Source organism: Dipodomys spectabilis, unplaced genomic scaffold (assembly GCF_019054845.1).
Source record: "Dipodomys spectabilis isolate Male_0828 unplaced genomic scaffold, ASM1905484v1 ptg000145l, whole genome shotgun sequence".
In the NCBI taxonomy this organism is placed as follows: domain Eukaryota; kingdom Metazoa; phylum Chordata; class Mammalia; order Rodentia; family Heteromyidae; genus Dipodomys; species Dipodomys spectabilis.
This window is the reverse complement of record NW_024870822.1, coordinates 4,075,875-4,103,331: the sequence shown is the minus strand read 5'-3', so window position 1 is coordinate 4,103,331 and position 27,457 is coordinate 4,075,875. Positions and strand designations below refer to the sequence as shown.

General features: G+C 39.9%; 1 protein-coding gene across 3 annotated transcripts in view; it reads right to left on the bottom strand.

Moving 5' to 3' along the window:
- Positions 1-918: 918 nt before the first annotated feature.
- Positions 919-27,457, bottom strand: part of Slc1a2 (solute carrier family 1 member 2) — a 125,733-nt gene continuing 99,194 nt past the window's right edge. For all 3 annotated transcript variants that reach the window (XM_042691322.1, XM_042691323.1, XM_042691324.1), the window contains 4 exons: positions 23,310-23,504; positions 18,507-18,641; positions 5,553-5,784; positions 919-1,046 (listed from right to left, as the gene is read on the bottom strand). In XM_042691322.1, coding sequence (XP_042547256.1) covers positions 975-1,046; positions 5,553-5,784; positions 18,507-18,641; positions 23,310-23,504 — 634 coding nt within the window. In that variant the 3' untranslated portion in view covers positions 919-974. The remainder of the gene's footprint in view (positions 1,047-5,552; positions 5,785-18,506; positions 18,642-23,309; positions 23,505-27,457) is intronic.

Genomic DNA, 27,457 nt, shown 5'->3' with positions numbered 1-27,457 from the left:
ATAATCTGGCTATCTAGGTGGGTGAGAATATAATGTAAATAATTTAGGGATTGAAATCTCTCTTTTTTTTTTGAAACAAGTGAGAATCTCATGAGTAAAACAATGAAAGCAAAATGGAGATCAAAACCTTGCCTGATGGATGCAAATCAAACATCAATTGAATTTGAATATGTAAATCAGGTTAAAATTTATGCTGACTTTGCTCCTTTACTTTGTCAATATACTCAATAGTTAGGTGCAAAAATACTTCCTAATTTCACTTTCAGCTTTAGAGAGAATTATGATATATACTTGGAAATTTCAACCATAATTCCCACAGACCAGATAAGGGAAGAGGAGGGGGATTGTGAGCTCCATAATTCCTTTGAGAGTATGTCCCCCACACTTAAAACTCTCTTTGAAATACTTAACTTAAAGAGCATACAAATGAGAAGATGTCAAGAGTTCCCTATGACACATTTTTTGCTTCTTCTCAATGCAGGTGTAAACACTACCATCTTGTACTGAAGGGGAGTCATCTCTGCAGGGTTCTAACAACATCTCTTGTACATAACGAGGCAAAACATGAACACTTTAAGGAACAACACACCAGGTGTGTGCTCATTGTCTCAAATCCCTGGAGTATGCCACACTGCTTTTGCCATGTCCCCTGGGAAAAAGAGCATCCACAGTTCTGCATTGACAGAAAAGGAAGCTGGCAAGGATGTATCTTCAAAGTGATTCCTCCAGCAGATCCACTCCAACAGTAATACAAGTGAGAAAATTACATGGTTAGGAAGCATTATTTGGCAAAGACACAGCACCGTGTCACGGACTCAAATCAGCTCCTCTAAGCCTCAGCTAACAGATTAAGTAAACATAGAGATATATGCATTTTTCCTTTTTTTTTGTTTTTAAAGAAAGCTTGGTTATAGCATCTTTTACCATAGGATATGCTGGGGAGTTTATTCAAGAATTTGCCGAGAGTCATATCCTTATTTTTCACGTTTCCAAGGCTCTTCCTCAACACTGCAGTCAGCTGACTTTCCATTGGCTGCCAGAGTTACCTGAAAATAATTATCATCAACATCCAGCTTACCAGCTACAAACCAGGAAACCAAAACCAAAACCATGGGTTATGTGGAGAAGCACTAGAGCTAGGGTTGAATGGTTTGTTTTAAATGGCATTCCTTCAGAATTGATTTTGATCTGCCTTGGTGCTCAACCATGATTTGAAAACTAAAATATCCGTATTTACTTGACTACAGATGCTTTACAATTTGGGAGGCAATTTCTACTATATTTTTAGGGTTGTGAGTTATCTCACTAGCTAGAAATCCATCATACATTAACATACCCCTTAAAATATAGTGAGTGATATGTGCTACTCCATACAACCACAGAGGAAAATAATCCAGAACTAGGCAGCTAGTTCTACTCATGCATGTAAAAGGTTCAGTTACAATGAGACCAGGGAAATTTCATATTATTTTTTTTGCCAGTACTGTCTCTTCATTCAAATATTCAAGGTTGGTGCTCTACCACTTGAACCACATATCTAGCCCCAGCACTTTGGTAGTTAATTAGCGATAAGACTCTCATGGAATTTTTTCCCCAGGCTGGTTTTGAACAGTGATCCTCAGATCTCAGCTTCTGGAGGAGCTAAGATTATAGCTATGAGTCACTGACATTCAACACACATGCTCAATTTAAAAAAATCACAAATTATGATAATTAGGCTCTACCAAATGAACTATTTTGGCTTTAAAAACTAAAAAACACTAGAACGAGGGCAGCTTAAAAGTTAAAAATCAGTGACAATGCAATCCAAGTTATTTCAATGTGAACATTTAATTCATAAAATATACTAGGTCTATACTAGGTTTTCCTGGCTCAAAGTAATCTGAACCTTTATGCAGAACGGGAGGTGTTCTCCACTTCTAAGTAGTTTTCCTAGCTTACCTTCTGTCTGTCTGTCCTCAAGGTCATGTGCAAATTTAAACCCACGACTGATATTCCACATAATGGAGAGACTGGATTTATGAAAGCATTAGAATATGGAGACATGACAAATGCAGCAATGTTTGAAAGAAATCTGACCTTCCTGTTACCCAAGTGGAAGTGAAATGCATGCATCACAAACATAAAGCATGCTAGAAACAGAGAACCAAGTGCCCTTTGTGAACCAAACCAAAGGGGGGGGGGGGAAACAACTAATCAATCCTCCATTTCCCATCAGCAGCACCCTCCCCCCATTCTTCAAGCCCCATGCAATTAGCCACAACTGTTCCACATGCACTTATTCTAATTAAAATTAAAAAGCTGAGGTATAACTTTAAAATTACTATTCCCAGGCAAGAATTTGAAAAGAAGGCGAGAGAGAGAGAGAGAGAGAGAGAGAGAGAGAGAGAGAGAGAGAACCATACGGATAACAAAACTTGAAGTGGTTAAAGTTTTGACCAGAGCTGCAGCAAATTGGTTTCCCCTTCAACGAACTGCCAGGGACAAACTGTCTTTCTGGAGAAATTTTCTTATTCATTGTGACCTTGAATGTGCTTATTTGGCTGTCAGTGATGAATCAGATCAATGGCCATGGAAAATTGTCACTCACAATGTGGAGGCTTTGGTAGAACTAGCTGACACTTGGATGGACAAGGTTGGGGAGGGGTGCTTGTAAATACCAGAGCCTATGTTTCAAAAATAGCTGGTTCAGTGGTTTTCCTGGCCAAACTAAAGATGAGACTCCACTCTCAGGCACATTTCATCAGTCCTCTGGGTTATAGAAAGGGAGGACCTTGACAGAAAGTCTTGACATTATCCATAATGGTAAAAAAAAAAAAAAAAAAGCCAAAAGACACAAAAGCTGAGACTGTGCCCTGACTAGAAGGAAAGCTAAAGGAATAGATACTGGTGAAAACCCCTGGCTGCTTCCTTCCACATCCATGTCAACTCAAGTAAGTAACCTAGAGCAGAAGGGAGTCAGTTTGCAAAGGCTGAGAACCAATTCTTGTTCACTGAGATGAACCTAGTCCATTCACTGAAACTACACACATCTCAAATAGTTATTAAGCCAATTAGCCCATTTCCATCAAGACCTGCTCACTTTGAACATAGACCAGCTAAATGCTACTGACCATCACATCTGTAGGTGACAGGGTGGCTAGACAATTTTATACAGAGGCTGAACAACTTATTTCGGTGAAACTGTCCAACAAAAATGGCTATTTGACATATAGCATGTAATCAAGATGTTAAAAAGATACACTTGACAAATATTTAGTGAGTGCTACTATATACCAGACACTATTTTTTAGAACCAGAGCAGGATACTGATAAATGACCAAATCTCACTTTTGATGAATTTACTTCCTAGTAAAAGGGATAGTTAATAAGCATCTCACTTTAGAGATGGAATTGCTTTGCTTAAAAATATAAAGCACATTTCTCCTGATGTCCTTTAAGAAAAGAAAAATCCACCTGGGGGCCGGGGCTCACGCCTGAAATCCTAGCTACTCAGGAGGCTGAGATCTGAGGATCACGATTCAAAGCCAGCCTGGGCAGGAAAGACTGTGAGATTCTTATCTTCAATTAAACACACAAAAAGCCAGAAGTGGAGCTATGGCTTAAGTGGTAAAACACTAGCCTTGAGCACAAAAGCTTAGGGACAGCGTTCAGACCCTGAGTTCAAGCTCCAGGACCAGTACCAACAAAAACCCCAACTAACCAAACAAAAAAATAGAAAATCCAGAATGTCTGAAATCTAAGATCTTTATACCTGCAATACTTCCTTTATCAAAACATGCTCTTGACAATATTAAAACACACCACACACACACACACACACACACACACACACACACACACACACACCTCAAAAGCTTCAAAAGTGTCACATTACTGACAACTAACCACTACGATTCTCCTTATAAACAACTGTGGAATGAATGTTTATATGTGATCATTTTATTTTGTCTTATACTATTCTTCCTTGTGTAAGAATGACGGGTTCAAAATTTATTTCCTCTACAAAAACCAACAACAACCACCAAAAATCCTGCACTCTTTGTGTGTTCTCTACTGCCTAATTCAGAGTTATGGTAATAAAGGTACTCAGTAAATAATAAGTGATCAAAATATAAGATCTCACAGAAATAGAGTGGGAATACTCAAACCTTACAAGGCACATGATGAGTACCTGTTAAGTATAAAAGAACATAAAGCCATTCTATGAGAATGTTGACCCTTGTGATCCAAAATGATATTTTAATGGGGTATAATCCCAAACATTCACTCAGATGAGAAAATATTTATTTTCCAAGAGGATGGATTAAGAAAATATCTCTAAATTATTTTTAATTTAAATTACTTTTTTTTTTTTTACTGAATCAATTAATTATCCAATTGCCTCTTGGTGGTTAGTTTTCCTCCCTAATTTGTATCAAGACCCACACATGAGCCCACATGTATCTGATGGAAAAGAGACAGATGAAAGTCTGTGTCTGCTCCATTAGAATCTGGATCTAGAAACAGTCCATTAAACAGAGTTACTTTTGTGTCACCCTTAACCATCCTGCAGAAACCATGGTATATATTTGGAATGTCTCAGAAGTAACACAGGCAGAAGTTAAAGCTTAAATGGAATTTTATCAACAGGTTGCCTGAAAGTACCCTAGATCTGGATTGGGTTCAAACTGGCCCCAGTTGCATACATGGAATCATGTTTAACAAACCAACCTCAAGTCGTCTCTGTTTCCTCTGCCAGGGGTTGTCCAAGTTTGCTTCACTCTGATCATGACCCTTGGTCTTTAACAATGTCAAGTTAGTTACAATGAAAGCTAGCCAGAGCCCATCAGCTTGAAGACTTAGCACCCAAGAGCTTGCAGGAGCACCCAGAACATCCACACTGCAGGAAAGGTAGCACTGCCAGGTCATGTGGGAGCACTACTATTTTCAAAAATACCTCTCTGGATACTTGCTGTCAAAGGGAGTTGTTCTTGAAATGGCTTCCCCATTTTGGAGACAAAGTAAGTCATATCAAAACTTACCCTTCCCACAAAAATAATTAAGGAACAGATAGCTGGCGAGAGCTAATGTGGGGACACTGAAAAACTAGTATGTGATACACAGCAGGAGAAATTCTTGTGCTGTAAAAATCAAGTGGCATATGCTAGGAATTGTTCTTGTTGTTTCATTTGAAACAGAATAGAACATTTAACGGAATAATTGAAAGCCAGCAATCTAGCAATCATAAATTCTTGGGTGAGTCAGACAAATTAATTAACCAAATTAGTGGAGTGGTGTGGAAACCAGAATAGTTATATATACCATGTGGAAGAAACAAGCAACTGATTGGCTGTTTTGGTATTAGTATTGTTGTTTGGTATTGGTATTATTAACACCTTCCTCCATGTTAGACACAGAGCTAGATGATCTGAGACTCATAGAAGCTTGGTTACATGATACTTTACAAAAAATATGACATTAATGGATGCAAGGCTTTGTTTTTTTTTAAAAAAAAAATTGCGCATGCACTACTAGATACAGGTCTCAATATCCAGGAACGGGAAAGGTACCTTGCACTCATCTACTATGACAGAGTTGTGTGCGGCATAGACACATTGATTAGAGTTGCTTTCTCTATGGTTCTTCATGTCATCATAAATGGACTGCGTCTTGGTCATTTCAATGTCTTCATGCACTCGGTGTTGGGAGTCAATGGTATCCAGCTCAGACTTGGAGAGGTGATAGACAATCCCAGCCCCAAAAGAGTCACCCACGACATTGACTGATGTTCTCATCCTGTCCCTGGTGAGAAAGAACAGAGTTTAGTGAGGAGACAGGAGATCATGGGCGTAGAGAGGTCAAGGTGTGGAACAAGAGGGAATTTAGGGTTGAGTTTTGTCTTTATCTTTTTCCTCTGTCTAATTTGGGATGTGACTCAATGTTTATGAGCCTTGACTTCTTCCTTTTTTTTTTTTTTTTTTTTTGGAGGGGAGGAGGAATCCTGATTTCCTTGTCAGGAAGAGACAATAATTATACTCTTGCCACTGGCTTGGATGAAAATTAAACAAGATAACATAGGTAAAGTGCTTAATACAATGCCTGATGAATACTAAATTATCAATAAATGGTAGCAAACCAAAAAAAAAGGAGAAGGACAGAAAGAATTAGAGAAAAATAATGTGTTCAGATCCCTAAATTAACACCCAGGCTCCACCTACACCTAGCTGCACACAGCAGTTGCTCCTACTTTAAACTATTCTCTAAAAAATATCATACTAATTCTGCTAATTTGATTTATTCATTCCACTAAAAAGAACTAATGAAACATGAACTCTCTCATCATTAGAAATCGATCTTCCCATAACAATGTGAACTGACTCTGCCTTCTCTCCACACCCAGCCTTTGCTGGCTACCCCTAACCTCAGCAGACAGAGCTGTAAAATAAGCAATGTAGCTACAATTTTTTCCTTTATCAACGTGTGTTGTGACTAGGTATCCTGAAAAAATCCAGAACACTTTATCATGCTCTTTCTGTGAACCTAAAAAAATTAAATGTCTCTAAGGGTGTTTCTGGATATAGAAAGCATTAAGAATAGTCTTCCTCAAACCTTTATTTTATGTTCTGGCTTGAAAAATAATATGATGGTTGTTAACTTCTCTTAGAAAATCATCACCAGGGATGTTAATTCAGTCCTTAAGAGTAAGTTGTGGGCCAGGCACTTGGGCTCACGCTTATAATCCTTGCTACTCAGGAGGCTGAGATCTGAGGATGACAGTTCAAAGCCAACCTAGGCAGAAAAGTCCCAGTGAGACTTTTATCTCCAATTAACAACTCAAAAACTGGAAGTAATGCTATGGCTCCAAGTGGTAGAGCACTAGCCTTGCACAAGCTCAGAGACAGCCCACCCAAGCCCTGTGCTCAAGCTCCATGACCAACCAAAAACAAAACAGATTAAGTTGTGTCTTTACATCCTTAAGTACAAGCAAAATTAGTATTGAGAACCTGAAAAATATCACTTAACACATGATATGTACTTTTAATATTATAACTTTCACCAAGTTGATTCAAATATATTTTGGAAGTTCCTAGGTAGAACTTCCAAACATGTTAGTTTCAGTTACAACCTCCCCCTGAAAACATTAACCCTGTATATAGGGAAACATCTGTGTTAACACTGCTAACTAGCTGTATTATGTGTTTGTTATGGATTTGTGGTCCTCCTTTAAACTATTTGATTGCATAGCTTGAGCATCTATCTCTAGACCAAAAAAAAACCCTAAAATGCTTCAAATGTTGACCACCAACATGACACCACAGAGGACATTTCCACACCTGATCTTATGTAACAAGCCACGGAGAGAATGCAAGTGCACTAAAAGCTTTATATAAAATTATTTTGTATGGAAGTGCTGGTGGCTCACACTTGTAATCTAGCTACTTGGAAGATTGTGATTGGTAGGATAGTGATTGAGGACCAGCCTGGGCAGAAAAGTCCACACAATTACTTCTCAAATTAGAGTCACATGTGGTAATATATATCAGTTACCATAGCGATGATAAAAGACCCACATTGGCAGATCACATCCACACATGCACCTAGGAAGGAAGGAAGACCTTTTTATCAACAATCATCCATAAAAAAAACAGGGCTACTGCCCTGTGGCTACTGCCAGGGTGGCTACTGCCTTGTAAGTATGTGAAAGCTTGAGTTCAAACGCAGTACTACACAAAAACGATCACATCTGAACAAGCTCTCTGTGAAACATAGAATGAGTTTTGTGTTTCAACCTGGGTTCCATTCCCAATCTTTCTCATTGGGAATAGGGCAAGAATTCCAAAATCTAAAAGCAAAAAACCTGAAACACTTCTGGTGCTAAGCATTTCAAATAAGGAATATTCATTCTGAACTTGAAATCCCTCCTACCATGTGTCCAATACCCTTGGCCAATCCCTAAACTCCATAGAATGCTGAAGTCTCAAAAGAAACACTGTGGGCCCCTTGATCTTGAGGCCCAGAAGAATCTGCTTTATTGGCAAGTATAGTGACCAAAAGTAACAGTAATGGTGGTAAAATGGTGATGATTATGGCATGAAAGCTTACATTTCTGTTGTATATATTATTTGTAGTACTGAATCAAATATCTATACCTTAATTAATGGTTACCTACTTTTAATACATGAAAAACACTGGAGGTCTGGTGAGATTGAGTGGCTTCCTAAGGTTACACATCCTTGCAAACTCATAGAGTTCAGTTTAAATACATTCTGCCACACATTGCAAAACACCTCTGAGCCAGGCAATAATCTAGCCCAGTCATTTACTAATTGTGTGATTTGGATAATTTGCTGCTATTGTCTAATAGTCATGCCCATCCTCTAAAACCCTATATTGAAATCAGATCCCCAAAGTGATGATAGTATGAAGGAGGACCTTTGAGGAGTGGTTAGGTCATAAGGGTGGGGTCATGATGAATTAGATTGGTGCCTTTACAAAAGAGACTCAGCCGAGATTCCTTATTCCTTATGCCCAGTGAGCTCAAAGTGATAAGATAACAATTAGGAAGCAGGCTCTCACCAGACACTAACTATTTCAATTTAGACCCATCTTGGACTTCTCTGTGCTCAGAACTATGAGGAATAAACTTCTATTATGAGTAAACCATTATTCTATGGTGACTTGTTATAGTTAATGAAATAGGCTAGATACTTCCTCAGCCAAAATTTTCCGCATGCAACTAAAATGTCTATTTCATAGGATTGGGGGGAATATAAAATCCATTCATAATTCATAGTTCAGGCTTGTGGTCTGGCTTCTTTCCCTTTTGGGGGACAATTTCTACTCATAGATCCTCATGTTGACCAAAAACACTATCCAAAAGTTAATCACTCCCCTAGGTTAAAAAATCCATTTCCACCTAGAGGATGCAATACATTCATAGATTCCTGTTTCTTCACTATTTCATTGACACCTCCTTCTAAACCAGTAACTGGAGCCGTTTTTGGAATAGGATTTCTGGGTGAGCTTTCCCTGCATGTGTTCACTGCCATACCTCTTCTAAGACAATAGATTTTTTTTTTAATTTACAAAGTAACCCTGGCAATAGAAACAATCATCAGGGCAGGAATGGATGGAAGACATCTGTGTATGACACAAACAGACTGATGCTTGAGCCTACATAAAGAGAGAGCCCCGGGCCTGAGGAAAGAGCTATAATATAGGTCTTCTGACTCTCTCACCTGAGCATCAAGTAGGGAATGAGGCTAGTCCCAAACTCACAGAAGGCCACCAGAGTTAAGTACAATGAAAAAGAACACCCTCTATGGCTTAAGTATTTATTACAGTTTTCAGGAACGCATAAGCATGTTGTTTTTTTAAACTTGTTCATGTGCTTTAATGCTAAGGTTTTTTTTTAAGTGAATTTGTTCATTCAACAGATGTGTAGTGAGCATCTTAATATGTACAGGGTACTATACAAGTGCTCAAGAGAGTGAGGAATGAGACAAGATGTTCTCTTTTCTCCAAGAATCCCTATTCTCTTTACTTTTCTCCCCAACTAGAGATTAGTGTTTTAATAGGAATGGGGACTAGGTGTTACTGAATTCTGTAGGTGGGATATTTTATTACATGTGGAGCACAGAAAAAAAATCCAGTGGAAGTATCTTGAGTTAGACCCAAAGAATGAGGTTTTTTAAATGAACTGTAGAAGGGAGAGAAACAATACACATGAAATCTAATAGAAAGGAGCACTCAGAAGAATTCCAGATGGCTAAGTCAGAAAGTAAGCACTAAGAGAGTCAGAAAGTAAGAACTAAGTCACACATGGCCTCATTAATCAGGTCCAGAAAATAAAGTGTCCAGCACACTAAAGAGCTTAAAGGACAGGACTCAAGAGTAAGATATAGACACAAGTCTTCCTTTGTTGTTGTTGTTTTTAAATGTACTATGTAATTTTTTATTTCTTTTGTATGTTCTCCTCCCTATGGTATATCCTCTGTTGTCACTGTACTTGATTTTGGTACTCTGCATCTTGTATATACATTTATCTAATTTGAGGAGGGAAAGGGGAATAAGAAAACACTGAAACCAGGACACAGGATGACCCATTGCAACAATGATACCCACAAGACAGGATACTGGAAATGAACTTTACAACTTTGGGGTGGAGGAAGGCATGAGAGAGGTGGAGAGGGAAGAAAGAGTGGGAGGACAACAAGGGAAGGGGTAACAATGCTCGACAAGAAATGCATTCATCGCCTTACTCATGTAACTGTAACCCCTCTCTACAGCATCTTTACAATACAATAAAAATTTAAAAACGAGTAGAATCAGTTAGTGAGGATGTGGTGAGTGTGTAGAAAGATGGATCCAATGGAAATTTAGGAGACAAAAATCACAAGAGTTGAGGACTCATCCTCTATAGGAAATTAAAAAGAAAATAGTCAGGGGTCCCTTTTAGGGTTCTGGTTTGGTTAACCAGTAAATGGTGTCAGAATATGTAGAGGGAACAAATGGGTGGGTTGGGACATATTCTGACTTTCAACTTGATTATGTCCAATGTAAAACATGTGGTCTAGTCAAGGCACTAGAAAGAAAGTCTGATGGTTAAAAAATCCTTCTGGGATGCAGGGGGTAAACTAGGGATTATTGTATAGAGAAACATAGAGACCACAAAGGTGTTTATTTCAGCCTCGGAGAGAATATAGAGAAGAATAGACAATCTAGGCTAGAATGCAGAGGGCAACCAAGATTTAAGAAATGAGCAATTTGACATTTCCCAGGTAAATAAATTATTTTGGCAAGGGGCATGGCAGACAATGCCAATTATTGCTGTGTGTTCAGGGATACTTCTTTTGCAGTATTGAACTGCCAGGTTCAGTTTCTCTACAGAGGCAGGGACAGAAGTAGCATGCTGTAGATAAAAACTGGTAAGGTGAAGAGTGTTTAAGACAAAGAGGATAAATATTTGCAGAAGCACTGAGAAAGATACTTGGTTTAATTTTGTTTTATTTTAAAAAGTCGAATATTTGAATGTTTTTTCAAATCTTAAAGAGAAGGGACCAATAGAGAAGGAGAAACCCAAGGAACAGAGAAGAAGGAGTAACAGGGAACTAGTTCCCTTGAAAGATTTGAGAGAATGGGATCTCAAATGGGAGAAGGAGGCCACATCTTTCAGCAGAGGAACTCTGTTCTATCACTGCAGAAGAGAAGAGGATAAGGGGTAAGTTTAGGAAGACAGAGTTCCAAGTTGGACGCAGGAGTTAAAAGACATCTGTCAGAGAGTATGGACACCAATTTGGATTAAACCACAGCATCAGAGTCCTGTCCTGCCAGGTTCCTGTTACACAAAGCATTCTGGGAAATTCTCAGGATGCCTAGCCAGGAGGCCAACCATGGATACTCTATGTGTACTTTTCTTTCTGAAAATACTGCAAAGTAGAGCAAACACCATTGAGGCCATGAGGGGAGTGTTTGACCAACTCTGGGGAAGTCCAACTGTGGCCCATAGCAGGATATGAGAATTTGTGGTTCACATGTGGAAAGTTTCTCCTCAGGCAAACATTTTCATTTTCCTCTCAGAAATGATCTCTGACCTCTCAGGAAACTATGTCTTTCATGTTGGCCTCGGGAGTTATTTTTTTTTAAGCTACTTGGTTAAAAAAAAAAGAATTAGAACTGTTGATGCAATGTTTGAGTCTGGTGGTGTGTCAGGGCTACAATAAGGGAACAACGGAGATGACAGTAGAATATTGTCCTGGTTCCAGGGCTGCCAGGAACCAAGAATGGCAAGGGACTGGGAGATCATTTCCCATGAATCACTGTGTCTGGCTGGCTTGAAGAAAAGCATTTGCCAAGGTGCTCTGTCTCTCTCTCTTGCGTTCTAACTCCTCAGTCAGGGAGATGTAGGCTTGTGTGAAAGCCCTGGTTCTCATAGGAAAATAAGGCTGGGGGGGCAGCTCCAATCGCAGCTTATCTGGCTCCTTCTATTGGGCTGAGTCATATGAAATTGATATTTCCAAAGCCGGGCGCTGGTGGCTCACGCCTGTAATCCTAGATACTCAGGAGGCTGAGATCTGAGGATCGCGGCTCAAAGCCAGCCCGGGCAGGAGAGACGGTGAGACTCCTATCTCCAACAAACCACCAGAAAAGCGGAAGTGGCGCTTTAGCTCAAGTGGTAGAGCGCTCGCCTTGAGCTGAAGAGCTGAGGGACAGTGCCCAGGCCCAGAGTTCAAGCCCCATGACCAACCAAAAAAAAAAAAAAAAAAGAAATTGATATTTCCATAAGCAGTTTCATATAATTCAACTTAATAGTGCTCTCAGAAGGCAGGGTACAGAGAAACTATCTGTAGCGACAGCGACAGTGTTAACAGAAGACTCTCCAGGGCCTGAAGCAGGCTAGCCTGATTCTGGGTATTAGAGGGTTAAAAACCACATGGGATTGAGGCAAGGAAGGGGAGCCCTGCCTGACCACCAAATAAGAAGGTGAGCTTGGGATTCCAGCCTGAATTGCAATCCTGGCATTGGCAGGACAAGCTACTTTACCTTTTCCATTCAGCTTCCTCATTTGTAAGATATGGAAAGCAATCTCCCACCCTCCCCAAGCACGTGGAGAAGATAATAACTGCTGACAGATCCTCCACCAAGCACTTCGCCTATAAAAGGCTGACGTGACACAAAACAAGTGCCAAACCCTTTGCGGCTCAGCATGTCACTATTATTAGTCCAAGTGAACAGCAGAGATGAGGTCACCTCCTCCGAATCTTATACATACCCCTCTTTTAACACCTAGCCCACTGCTGGAATTTCTCAACCACATCTACTGTTTTTTTTTTTTTTTTTTTTAATTTTACCTCAGGAATAAACCATAAGGTCTTTGAGGGCTGAGCCTGTGCCTTACACTCTCATAACTTCTACAATCCTCTTCTATACTTTAAGCCTCTCTACTTCTTATAGAGTAGAAATGCCATGTATATTGCTTTGGGAACAATGTTAGAAAAAAAAACAAAAGAACTACATGATCAGTTTAGATGCATTTTTCTCCTAAATATGTTTTGTTTATTTGTTTGTTTTGTTGGTCCTACGGCTTGAATTTGGGGCCTGGGCACTGTCCCCTGAGCTTTTTTGCTCAAGGGACTACTACTTTAAGCCACAACAACTTCATTTCTGTTTTCTTGGTGGAGTTAAGAGTGTCCTGGACTTTCCTGTCTGGGCTGCCTCTGAACCAAGTCTGATCCTCAGATCTCAGCTTCCTGAGTAACTAGAATTACAGGCATGGGCCTCCAGTGCCTGACTCCTAAATGTTTTCTACTATGACTGGAAGAACCTGAGGATGTGTAGAACATGGAGAGGTGACTGAATTCATCATGGCATAGGGCAGAGTGGGGAGAGGTAGGAGGTGGGTGGATGTAGAAGGCAGAATGTAATGGATTGTGAGTTTGATTTGGAAGCAGATAAACTGGACAGAGAGGACTAGTTTTGTTTAGCAAACTAACTGGTTGGATATTTGGGAGGCCTAGTTTTGTTTAGCAAACTAACTGGTTGGATATTTGGGTGCTGAAAGTGAGGCTCAGAAGGAGGGAAACAGAGAGACCCAAACTACCTAGTAGAGAGAAATGAGAGAGAGAGAGAAAGCAGAGGAAAGGGGAAAGACCCAAAGAGTTGGAGAATAAGGGGATTAAGCATGGCAGGAAGATGGAAAAGGTGAAATCCAGGGCTGCAGAGACACCAGGGTGGGAAACTCTAAAGGATTTTTAAAGAAAAGAATGTCTAATATTAAACATTTTAATTCCTGTGTTACTAAACATGATTAACAATGATTTACAGAACTTCAGAGAAATCTTTGTGCTTCAGTGGTAGGGGAAAGAGATGTTTTCATTTATTGCTCTCCTGAGTTCCTCACCCATTTCCATGAGCACATGTTTCTTTTGTGATATAATAGAACTAATCTTGCTGTGCAGAACTATAATCCTACTCCATTCCTTTGATCTGAGATCCCACTGTCTTGAGTCAGGGACAGGAGGGGCTAGGTAGAAAATGAGCCACATTCCACAGTAGTGCTGACATACGTTGAGGATAAAACAGAGGGTGGAAATGAGGAAAATCCAGTACACATTAGATAAATATAGACCTTTGGAATCTTCAGAGATATGGAGTATGTAAGCATTAGTTTTCTTTTAAACAGGCATTGGGGCAAGGTTAAATAAGTTGTGTGTCTTGTATTTGGTGTGTGTGTGTGTGTGTGTGTGTGTGTGTGTGTGTGTGTGTGTGTGTGTGTGTGTGTGTGTGTGTGTGTATTTTAATAAGAGGAAGAAAACTCATATGGGCAGATCCAGAGAAACCAGAAACATCTAGATAGTCTGGGTTTGAATCCCAGCTCAATCATTTAATATCCTCTAAATCAGGATTCTGAGCCTCAAGTGAAAATTGGGATAGACTATTAGTTGCCTTGTAATTTAGTGCAACATTCAAATAAACCCATGTAGAATGTTCATGCAACCTAGAACAATGTCAAACACTTAAGGGCATTCACTAAACATTAGTTACTAGCATCCTGCATCATTCCAAAGCATCTTCATACTGCCAGTAGTTGGTGAAACAGTTTAGAGCACTTCCATACTCAGCAGCCCCCTGCCTCTCATCCAATCCTTTCTGATTGCATCATCAGCATCACTTGGAAACTTGTTAGAAATGCTAATTCTGGGGCCCCACCAGGCCTCCTTATTCTCTATCAGATTATGGAGAACAAAGCTCTTAAGTATGTCCTATTGGATAAGGGTTACGTGCCATGTCAATTACATACATGTCTATGAGGCAAACATGAGTCCACAAAAGAGCTCATGAGAAAACCCCCATAGGATAAGTGGCCCTACATCCACTTAGATTTCATTCAATTCTCACTTTCCCTTTCTACTTGTGGCCAGACCAGGGTGTTCATTACCTCTCCCTGGTACTGGCTCTCAGGTTTTACTCTGTTTTGCTTACATCAGAGAGGGGGAAGGTGGTTTGGTGATGTTTCTTACAAATACCTGCCAAGAATTCCAATATAAACGGCTTCTTGTACCCAGAAGAAGGTTCTGGTTTTAAGCAGTCTTGCCTCGCCAATGATCCAAGACCCAGACACAGTGCAGGACCCTGGAATCTTACTTTGCACTACGACATCTACAGAGCAGCTAAACTTGTCCACTGGTTGCATTCCAGCAGTTGGCAAACGCTGTGACACATTAAATGTCACTGAAGGCTTTGTTTGGTTTTAAATGGAAAAAAAATGCTATAGTTATAAAAGTTTACAGATTTTGCCTAAATTGGAATAAAATAGTCTGTTTCCTTTGCTGTCCCTCCATAAACCACTCTTTCTAAAGAGCAGCCAACCTCTCTGACACCTCAACCTCAACTTAGTCCCCACACCCACTTAGTCACCAGGGAGCACTCAACAGTTATGGCGCTCACCACCAAGAACTTGTTTCTAGAACTCCACTCCACATGGAGAAAGAATGTGGCCCCATGACTAATTCAAAGCAGAGGTGACCCAGCAACAGGCTCCAAGGCCCATCTTCCCAGGATACATCCATCACCAACAAAGGGTACATCTAAAACTGGGAGGGGCACTCAAAGACATGGGATTTAGACTCCTTCATCGAAGCTTAAGTTACTGTAGCCATGGAACAAATCGCAGAGCAAAGACTAAGAGAGAGAGAGGAAGAGAGGGGGAGAGAGAGGGAGAAAGAGAGAGAGAGAGAGACTTGCTCAAAAGTCCTATAGATAAACTAAGTTCAGCCTTGCCTTGCAGTCCTTTCCCTTGCTTCTCTGATTCCCTATGCTTCTCCGACTTTCAGAAGTAAGGTCTCTTCATCTGTAACTTTCATGTCAAGTCCAGCTTAGGATAGCATTTTTTTCTTATATGATTTCATCAAAATAGCTCATCTAAATGTACCATCATTCTTTTTTCATCAGCCAGCTCCTGCTTGCTGGCACATTTTAGCCCTGGTGACATAACACCCTGTTTTCCAGTGCAATTGTGAGCATGTGAACAACAGCATGGGGTGATGTGGGAGGACCCAGCCCTCATATTCCATTTGCTAACATTTAGGTCAGAAGTAGGCAGGGTCTTGAATGTTTCATGAAGTGACTCTAATCCAACAGGCTTGGAAGGAAATAACTGCCAAGAAGACTGAAATCCACAAAGGCAGGTCTACTAGGACTAGAGGTCTTGAATTCTAAGAGGGGCTGAGGCTTCAATTATGCACAATTGGTCCCAATTTAGGTTATTTATTTGGGCTTATTTCTGGAAAGGAAGGGGAAAAAAACCACAGCTCAAACAAAAAAAATTGATAGGTTATTTTGCAGAACTAGGGATGTCTTTGACCATTTGTGTTTCTGAAAGAAAATACAGGAAATTGGGTAAACTTGTAAAATAATAATCTGTTTCTTCATACTTCTGGAAAATCTGAAAAGTCCAAGATTAAAGCGCCAGACTTTGGTGTAGGCCATGTTACAACACAGCAATCATCACATGATGGAAGGTAGCAAGACAAAGAGAGAATAAAGAGAACCTAAAGTCATGCTGCTATAATGGTACCAATTCCATCTCTCCTGGCCCAGTTGCCTTTTGAAAATGGAAATTTGAAAATATTAAATAAAGTGTAATAAAAATTAAACTGCAACATGATCTATTAAGGGGCAAACATTCCAACCCCAGCTCATGGGAGATTCTCATAGACCTGTCCATATTCTGCTCCTTTTCTCTACCAATAAACCTCTTGATAAAAAAAAAAGAGAGAGAGAGAATGTGAGAATTATGGAATAGAATGAAGGGCCCTTCTCTGGTCATATAAGCTCTGTTGTACATCAGGCAAAAGATTTAACCCTTCAGAATCCCACTTACCTTATCTATGAACTATACCAAATGATCTGAAGATTTTGCAGTACCCAACAAACACCAGTTCTGTTTCCTCATTGCTGATACTTTTACTTTATTTTCCTGTCAATTTGCATTATAATGGGGAAGAGTATCTACCGTAACTTTTTAAAAAGATGAATCCCTCATGGTACATTTTTTTAAGGACTCAGAAAACAAGTCGAAGAAGAGACAAGGCAACATAATCACAGCAGTGTTGAGGTGAGTGCAAGTTGAGTGGCCATGCAAGTTAAGGCTCAAATGACCAATAGTCAAGGGAGTAAGTAAGCTACAAGTCATGGGGGAGCAAGTGTGGTATAACCAGTTTTCTTCTTGTGTGAGCAAGATCTGATGATCACACAGCAACAGGGGTGGTTGAGCTTAGCACAGATTTACTGATGTCCTACTATGTGCTCTGACCCCAAACCACTACCAATGCTTCAGTTTCCCTTTGCCCTCCTCCTTGTGCAAATCTAAACCCATTTCTTTGTCTCCCTTATCCCATTATCTCATAATCCTTCCCAACCAGACATCATTTTGGAATCCCAGCTATCTTGTCTAAATAAACGCCATAATATATAAAGGGTGAGTAAGCCCCCAAATTCAGTACCTATTCTCATTGTTTTCTTTTTTCTTTTCTTTTCCTCTCTTTCTCTTTCTTTCTTTCTTTCTTTTTCTTTCTTTCTTCATCTCCCTTCCTTCCTTCCTTCCTTCCTTCCTTCCTTCCTTCCTTCCTTCCTTCCTTCCTTCCTTCCTTCCTCTCTCTCTCTCTCTTCTCTCTCTCTCTCTCTCTCTCTGTGGTGTTTGTGAGGCTTGAACTCAGGGCCTGGGTGCTGTCCCTGAACTCTTTTGCTCAAGGCTAGCACTCCATCACTTTGAGCTACAGCTCCACTTCTGGCTTTTGAGTGGTTAATTGACAGGCAGGAGCCACTGGTGCCCATCTTCTCACTGTTTTTCTAATTCTCTCCATTCTGCCCTACCATTTCAGACCAGAATATATATACACACATCTATATCTATATCTGTATCTATGTATCATTGTACTTTTGCTTGTAAACCTTTTATAATCTACCTTATCAAATTGTAATTTATTAACAGTGAATTGTAATTTTATGTGCATGGTTTGATGAGTTTTGACAAGTACAGACACCTGCGAATTCACATGAATTCTCATGTAAATATGGAACTTTTCTCTCTCCTCAGGTTCCCTGTGTTCTTTCTCAGTTAATTCCCTCCCCCTAACATTGATCTCTTTTTATTGCCACAGATTAAGTTTTAGTAGGGCTTCATATAAATGGAATCTACAGTACATACTCTTTTGTGTCTAGCTGCATTCACTCAGTATAATGCCTTGAGGTTATTTGCCTGCGTCAGAGATTGGTTCCTTATTGCTGTACTTTTAGCTTGGCATTAGAAACTATCTGCTCGCTCCAGTGGACTGTGAGACCCTTCAAAGATTCTATCTTTTCTGACTCTGGCTCCCAGTAAATATTAGGGGAAAGTGTGGTGGGGAGGAAGGGATAGAGTTGCCGTGGAGATGGGCGAAGGTCTTTCTGCAACATTGTCACCTGTCCAACCCTGGGGAGCAGAACTCACAATTCCCAGCAGCACCCCATCCTCAGGCACTTACAGCAGCCAGTCCACAGCCACCAGCAGGCTGATGTCCTCGGTTGGCAGGCCCACAGCTGTCAGAATGAGGAGCATAGTGACCAGCCCAGCACTGGGGATACTGGCCGCACCAACACTCGCCAGTGTGGCCGTGAGGCTGTGAGAACAGAGAAGTCCAGGTCATGGGAAGAGAAAGGATCTTGACAACACCCCTCTCCACCCCCCACCCATCTCAAGTTGCAATTTTCCTGCCATAAAAGCTCTCCTTTTCCCCTCCCAGGGGATAGAGAAATCTAAAACACAGAGACCCAAGAATTGGATTGTGCTCAACTATGATGGAAGCTCATAAATTCCTGAACTGGATGGAGCTTCAGTGTCATCCTGATACCCAATTCTCCAAATGTATCATCAGGCTCAATAAGGTTATTGTAGCTCTGAAATCAGGCAAGGAAATAGTAAAGACAAAAAACAAATCATCCTTAATCCTCCCACAGGAAACAGCACTGCATTCATTTTTTTGCTTGTTTTCTATGCCACTGAGCACCAATCATTTGAACTACATTGCAACAATCTGAGGAGGTCACTGCCAATGTTATCAGAAAAACTCAGGATAGGATATATCCAGATCCAAGGAAGTGGACACCAAGGAAAGAAATCAACAGATCCAAGCATCCTTAAGCTTGAAAATGCATTATTTAGAGAGTGTCCAGTAAGGCTAATGGAATAAAGAATAATGAAATAAAGAGAAGCTTTTGTTTTGAAACATCTCATAGTCTTCCCCACATACCCCTAAGCAATGCCAGGGGCACATAGCACCATTTTAAAGTCTGTTCCTTGGAGAAAGTTAATCTGGAGTTCAAGTGCTCTGTCTAGACACTCGGGTTCTCTGGAGTTTTGAAGTCAATGGGCACTATTAATAAAGGCTGTAATTTCTAAAAAGAAGGATGACCTTGAAAACAGAGACTTCCAACTTGATGTGTAGGTGCTGAAAAGAAAAGGAAGTAGTTTTCTTTGTGCTTATAGCATTCTAGAGTTCCTAGAGTAAGCACTCTAGGCTCCAGATTGGAGCCAGCCTCTCAGAGAGTTTTAACCAAATCTAGACCATCAGGGTGACCAGGAACTTTCCACTGTGAGAGACCTGAATTCACCTAATTTTACACTGGAGGAAATGTGCTCTTGAAGATTCTTTGGGGTGGGCTGTTTGCCCAGGCAGAGCACAAACACCTGTGGCAGGTATGGTCTGGCCTGGCTCCACCAGTGCGAGGCTGGTGACAAGGTTTAAAGAACTCTGTTTCCCTTGAATCCACCTGGGTTTTAGCAAGTAAAAAGTGGCATGGTTATCAGGGAAAGTTCTACATTTGAACAACCTAGGTACAAACCACAGCTCTATTATTTATTAATCGCATGACTTTGGGCCACTTAACTCCTTTGTGCCTTGGGTTTCTCATCTGAAAAAAAAAAAAAATCTACCAACAACAGAAAACAAGACCTTGATGATATCTCACTCATAAAGAGTTCAGAAACTTTCAAGAGTCAAAGGATAACTATACCTCACAATCCCTAGAGTCAACTTAAACTTTTTTTTTTTTTTAAAATCAGGAAATCAGTCTGGGTGAGGCTGCTTTGCAATGGAAACTTTCCTAAAGCCCAAAGAACTTGAAGGTGGGAATTCTCAGTCTTTTCCCCAAGACAGACAAACCACTAGGGAAGGGGAACTTTCCAGGTTCGGAACGATCTTGCCCTCAATCGTTGTATTTACAGCATTCATTGCATCTGCTGTGAGTCACTCTTATGTGTCCCTCTGCCTTGTGGGTATTTTATCTGGCTAGCTTTTGGTTGAATAAGACAAAATCCTATAAAGAAACATTCTTCTTGGAAGTTGGTTCCTTCACTCCAATAATGCCTTTATGGGAAATAATGCCTTCTATGGGCAATGGGTCATCATTGAGTCCTATGGAGGATTCAATAGCTTCTGGTCAATGATTTCCCTATGCTTCTGCCCCCTACCTGGCCTTCCACATCCCTGGCTCACTTCTCTAGGGCTGGTTCCTGGAGACTGGCCAGGCTGTGTGTACACAACATCAAACAGAACTCATAGTAACCCTACAAAGTATATATACGTAGTAATTGCTTCTCCAGAGTACGTTCATCAAACAGAGGTTGTAAAGATTAGATAAACTAACATGTGCAATCCAGAAGTGTAATATAGAGGAAACAGAGTGTGTAATGACTAAAAGCACGGGGCCCAGATGTCCTGGGTTCAAATTTTTTTTATCACATATAAGTAGTGTGATCTTAAGCAATTTATTCCATCTTTCTGTGCTGCATTTTTCCTATCTGTACAAATATCAATATCTATTTTCTACATCTGTGTGGATGGCCACCAGCTAAAAGATCCACAACAAGTTGAAGCATGCATAATCTTTGGAAACCTGACTTTTAGGTATTTATCTAGGTGCCTGTTTATGAACTATTCTCTGAGTTTCAGTTTCATCTTCTGTTAAATGAGCTGGTTGGACAAGACTGTCTTTGAGAAATCTACCAGATGATACAGTCTAGCTGACAGAATAAATGTGATTATTAGTTACATTTTCATATTGTATGTTAGATCTGGTGGGTTTTCCTTCCTTTGTTGCTCTTGTAAGCTCTAGTGCACATGGAAGATTCCTTAAGTCTTTCTTAATGTTTCTAAAGAGAAAAAAGAAATTGGTGATCTATTCAAAATCTCCCCAAGCTGATTAAATTCCTCAGAGCTAGTTAAATCAAGGAAGGCTCTGAAGTAGATTTCACTGTAGTATACTGTAGCCCATACAACATATAAGGAACATTGCTAGTGGCAATATTTCCACTATTGTTACATCACTGGTCAGTCCCTAAGTTTGGATTTTTAATAATCTCATTGTATAGAGAAAAAAACTGTAAACGCCATTTCTTCGGGAAAGTTTTGTAAAGTGGGTTCCTAGCCAACGAAAGGCTCCCAGAGAATGAACCATAAACCAGTCTGTGGTTCTAGCACAGAGGTAGACCGCATTGTCTAGAGTTTGAGATATGAGAAGCGAAGGACAATGTTTGACCCTGAACTCAGTGGATTACCCCTATTCAATGCCCAGTCTGGGGAAAACTACTATCATATCATCTTCCTGTGGGCCAAAGTCAGAAAGCAGGGATGATGTATACTTCAAAGAGATTGCTCAGGCCTCTGTCAACCATAGTCTAGGATGGACTCTAGGTTTGTTGTAGAACCTGTGAACCTCAGTTACTATTCTGTAGAACAAGGATGATGACTATCCTCTCTCTTCAGGATTGTTAGGCCTGGTCATTACACACACACACACACACACACACACACACACACATACTCTCTCTCTCTCTCTCTCTCTCTCTCTCTCACACACACACACACACACACACACACACTCACCTCTATCACTTTAGTGGTACCAAAAAGGATAGAGTTATTATCGTTATGACACTGTGATGTATTTCAATATCTATGTAATATTTTCTTACAATTAATTACCTGGGACATTACAGGATTTGGGGATTTTCTTTCTACTACCGGAGCATTGTCATAGAATGTGACCCATCTACCTCTGCATTTACTGATCTCATGGAATCTGAGACATGAAAGAAAACATAAATTTTGGAGTCTAAACTCATAAAGTTAAATGTCTTAAAGGTCTAAGAGGTAGTGCAAGTGACACAGGTCAGGTATAAGTACAAGGAAATAGGAGAACCAGTGGTAAAGTAGAAAGCACTTGTCTTTGAAGATGCTAAAATTCTAATTTTTCTACAGTGTTATTGTAAAACAAAGTAAGACTCTGAGCTGCCTTCAGTCTGACGTAAATGACCAATTCATATACTCAAATTCTGAATACCTTCCTCATTTACATGTGAGGGGACATGGAGACACACAAGTAGGTGGGAACAGGACATGAATAAGACCAATAGCTGGCTTATCAAGGTTTTGGGGGGTTTTTTTTGGGGGGGGGTTATTTTGTTCTACTTTAATTGAAGCCAGGAATTGTCTTCTAACTTAATTGAAACCGAAGTGGGGCGGGAGTGATGATATTAAAATGATTGCAAAGAGTTTGTTCTGTGCTATCAGGTCAACATTAAGTGGACGGAAGACTTGATATTTTTAGTGATTCTAGGTATAAGCAAGAAACTCAAAACTTGGCCTGGCTATTAGATAGGAACTTTAAGTTTATGGAGAAGTAATATATTTTAAACAATCTCTTCAGAGGATGTATGTTCCAAAATTTTTTCTCATGATGAATATATATGGGTTTCTTATTTATTAAAAAAACTTTTAGTAAAAGCAAAAGTATGTGACATTTGTAATATGATTGATATTGAGGAATCTCAGTATTTCATCGTTTTCCTACCACTCTCTGGAATATTGAATGGAGCATATTTTAAGGGAAGAAAATTTGGATGAGAAGCAGCTGAAGTAAGTCCCAGTCCCAGTCCTGCCAGCTATGACTAGAGGTATGGCCTTAGGCAAACCACCATGCTTCCTGAGCCTGATTTTTCTTGCCTATTAAATGGGCATAAAAATAACTATCCCGCCTATACCACAGGGCTGTTTCCAATCAAGTAATATTCAATTTCTGGAGCAAGTTGACATGTGCAATATAAGTAAAATGAATAAACATGAGTTAGCATCTTTCTGATCACAATCTTTTTCTCTGTGAAGTCTTTTCTGTTATTCCCTCATCGCATGTCTACCAGGAGAATTCAAGTAGCCTCTGTCAAATGAAATCGTTATATAGGGGTAACAGATGTTTTCCTGTGTGCCCTTCCCTTCTCCCCCCCTACTTACCTGACAGTCACAATCTGACCTCCGTCCAGGATGACACCATTCATTTGGGCTATAAAGATGGCGGCCACTGCTTCATAAAGGGCTGTTCCATCCATGTTAATGGTTGCCCCAACTGGGAGAACAAATCTAGTCACACGCTTATCAATCCCCAGATTTTCTTCCAGACAACGGAAAGTAACAGGCAAAGTTCCAGCACTAGGGAAGAGAGAGAGAGAAGAGGGGGGGGGGGGGGATGAGGCAAGAGGGGTGAGGGAGGGAGAGGGGGAGGGAGAGGGAACATTAGATTTCCTTTAAAGAAGCAGGAACAAAACAAAAACAGGAAAGATACTGCCACATTTTTGTCCCTTTATTCCAATCAACAATGGGACATTAGAAAACAAAGCAGTATCCAGATCCAATTTATGAACAACTGAGCTAGAAGTTCAAATTCAATCTCATTGAGATGCTAATAGGCGGGGGGGGGGGGTATTTGTTGGTTTTGGTTTTTGAGATTTACTTATATCGCAAAAGTTCTTTTTTCCTTTGGTCTCTGTTTTCATCTTGGATTAAATATTGAAGCACATCTGATTACTCACAAAAACTAGACTACAAAAAAAATGTGTCAGAAAAATATCAGCTGTCAATGGTAAAATGGAATGGGGAATTTTTGAATGACCTCTCATTTTATGATAGAAATGCTGTTTCCAACAAAATGACTACATGGATTACATCCAGCCCTTGGGAATTTCCCTGTGCTGGGCCTGCTAATTTGGAGAATACTGGACAAACATATCAAGTACCCTTTGCATGAACCTAAGCTTTGTGCAATTCACTGGGGAACTGCACGTACAGTCCAACTCTGAAATACAGGGCCATCAGCCAACTCTAAGTCTCTACAATGACATGGAGCAGAAAAGCATGTGATCTATAGCTAATCAAAAGCACAGTAGGTGAGGCCTTCACTCCCGCTCCTTCCACACATGGGTTGGAAATTAAATCATATGACCTAGTCTCAAAGGCTAGAAGCCCTGATGCATTTATGTGTCCTCTAAAATAGGAGACCTACAAGAATAAGTATTACTAAAGGCCAGAATATTATTTCCTTGTACACAGGGGCACACAGAAAGTTGGCTGGATTTGCTTTAGAGTTGTCCATTGGCAGTTCTGGGGCTTAAACTAAGAACCTCATGCTTGCTAGGCAAGCATTTTATCACGTGAGCTATAACTCTAGTCTTTTTTGCTTTTAGTGTGTGAGTTTTCTTTGTTTTTTTTTTGTTTTGTTTTGTTTTAGGTTGGTCGTGGAGCTTGAACTCTGGGCCTGGGTGCTGTCCCTGAGCTCTTCAGCTCAAGGCAAGCACTCTACCACTTGAGCCACAGCGCCACTTCCATTTTGTTTTTTTGTTTTTGTTTTTTTTTCAGGGAAGAGCTCATGCTTCTGCCCAGGCTGGCCTCAAATCATAATCCTTCTACCTTCACTCCTTTGAGTAACTGGCATTACAGACATGCACCACCATGACCTGCTCAAAGTTTAAGAAATGTAGTGAGCAATGCAGAATGGTCAAATAGCATGGATTTTTTTTCTGTTCAAATATTAGCAAAGCAAATTGGAAAACCTCCAATGCAGACAGCATTTGGAGATGTTTTCTTTCATGAGTTTACAGTTTGAATTCTAGTCACCTTGTTCTACTGGGGTCTAACCAGGCTGGACACAGACAGCAAGGTATGGTCTCTCAGAGTGGAAGAAGACTGACAGCTGAGTCAAATGAAGATTCCAAAACCTACTCAGAATTAATGAACCCAGAAGCTGTGAAGTTAGAGATCACTAAGTCTGCATCATGAACTACCTACAAGATCCAGTAAGACCTTAGAAGAACCAGAGTTTCTGTAGCAGAACATTCTTTGTGATTATAGCTCAGAGCTCTATGGAATGCTCACTGCAAGGTCTTAGGTTGATAGAAGAAAAGAATATGAAGATGTCTCATTACTAAAACCTCAGATGTCCAGGTGATATGTTAGGCTTTGTATTAAGAGATGCTTGGCTTGTTGACCCAGCTGTCTTAATAATAAGCTAGAATCCCTCTGTTCCTCTCTTGCCTTTTCCCTCATTCATTCCTGGGACTATTTAACAGATTGCCAGATGGCATAACTGGCATATATTGGCTACTCAGGCTTGGTTGATGGCTGGGATCCTCAGCTATCTAGGCACTCAGCATACATCCAGGGTTATTGGAAAGTAGTGATTTGTATTGTCTCATTACTTTTTCCGCAGCATTATTGAAGGATCTTTAGACAATTAAAGAGACTGCCAAAAATGATTGGCAAGGTATGAAAACATTTCTTATTTCTCTATTGGACAGGCTTTTGGGTAGTGTTTCAAAACAATAAATATACTCAATCCAAATATACTCAATATACTCAATCCAAATCAGGAATTTCATTGCTTCCCTGTGTTGCCAAGCTGACATGATCACATTGCTTCTGGACTCTAGCCTCAAAGACCATAGAAACATCTTCAAAAATGTTGCTAATAATAATATCAGATACTTGAGATTCTTTTTGTCTTTCCAACTTCTTTTCAATAACACACACTAGAATCAGAGGCATGCACAAAAGTCTGTTTTGGGGCACACTCCACCATCTGTGCTCCTGGACCCCAGCAGTGCCCATGGAAAAGAGCTGGCAAACCACCTCTTGTGACCTTATTGAGAAAAATTATTTAGTGGGCCGTGCCTGGGCTTTCTTTGCAGTTTTTTCCCCTTGTGGACATTTTGGCAAAGAATCATCCTGTTCATTATCCATATGTGATTTCTGTTCCATTGCCTTTATTAAAAAAGAAGGTCTACATCCAGGCAAAAACTGTATTTTAAGTGAATATTAAAAACACTTTTTTTTTCCAAATAAAATGCAGGGAAAGAAATTGGTCTAACACTTGCAGCTTTGGTTAGACAAGTGAGCATTTATCTTTGATTTGGATGACTGGATATGCCATCTACATCCCTTTAATACTTGCCGCATCTTGAAAGGTCCTGGGATAATGGTCTAGTTATTCAGGCAAAAAATAATAATATTTTTAATAATTTAAATATTAAATAATAAAGGTACTAGATAAACACATAAAATAATAGTTATAAAATAATATTTTATATGAGGGGAAAGATTTATCTGAGCAAAACTGAATTTTCAACAAAGGGTAATAGTCACAGCTTTGACTATATAAAAATGTAAAACTTGCATTGGAAAGACAAATGTCAGCCAGAAAAGGGTCATTATTTGTAATACATGTACCTGAAGTTACTATATTAACTGAGAGAGTTTGAAAAACAAAACAAAACATAAGAGTGGGCACAGGTGGCTCATACCTGTTAAATCTAGCTACTAAAGAGTCTGAGAACTGAGGATTTTGGTTCAAAGCCAGGAAGGGCAGAAAAGTCCACGAGATCCTTATCTTCAAGTAACTACCAGGAAAGCTGAAGTGGAGCTGTGGCTCAAATGGCAGAGCACTAACCTTGAGCAGAAAAACTCAGGGACAGTGTCCAGGCCCTGAGTTCAAACCCAAGGACTGGCACAAAGAAGAGAGAGAGAGAGAGAGAGAGAGAGAGAGAGAGAGGAGAAAGAGGAGGAGGAGGAAGAGGAGAAGGAGGAATCAGGAAAAGGAAAGATGATCTGGTTCACATAATACAAGAGGCAAAGAAAAGGATGAGTAATGATCAACAGAAAAGATCACAGAAAATGTCTCCCCTCACTGGTAATTAAATATATGCAAATTTATTGAGTTTTTTCAGCAATCAGATTGGAATGCACTAAAGTGGCTGATATAGATTGAAGACTATTTGTCTTGGATATGAAGTTAAAGGTGAATGTTCACTTTCAAATATAGTGGAAAGATACTTTTTAAAATTACAATCTGGTGATACATTTCAAAACTGTCAGTGTACATACTATTCGATTCAGAAATGCCAGTTCTAGAAATGTGTCCTAAGAGGACCAATAGACAGCCTTGTAGAGATGATCTATAAAGATGCTTGTCACACCCCTGTTTAATGGATGGACTATAAATGTACATTGCTGGGTATAAAGACTTATATTAATATACTTGTGATACATGTTGGCTAGTGAAAAATAACAGTAAGAAATAGAAAGATACACAACTTTAAAAAGATTAACTGAAA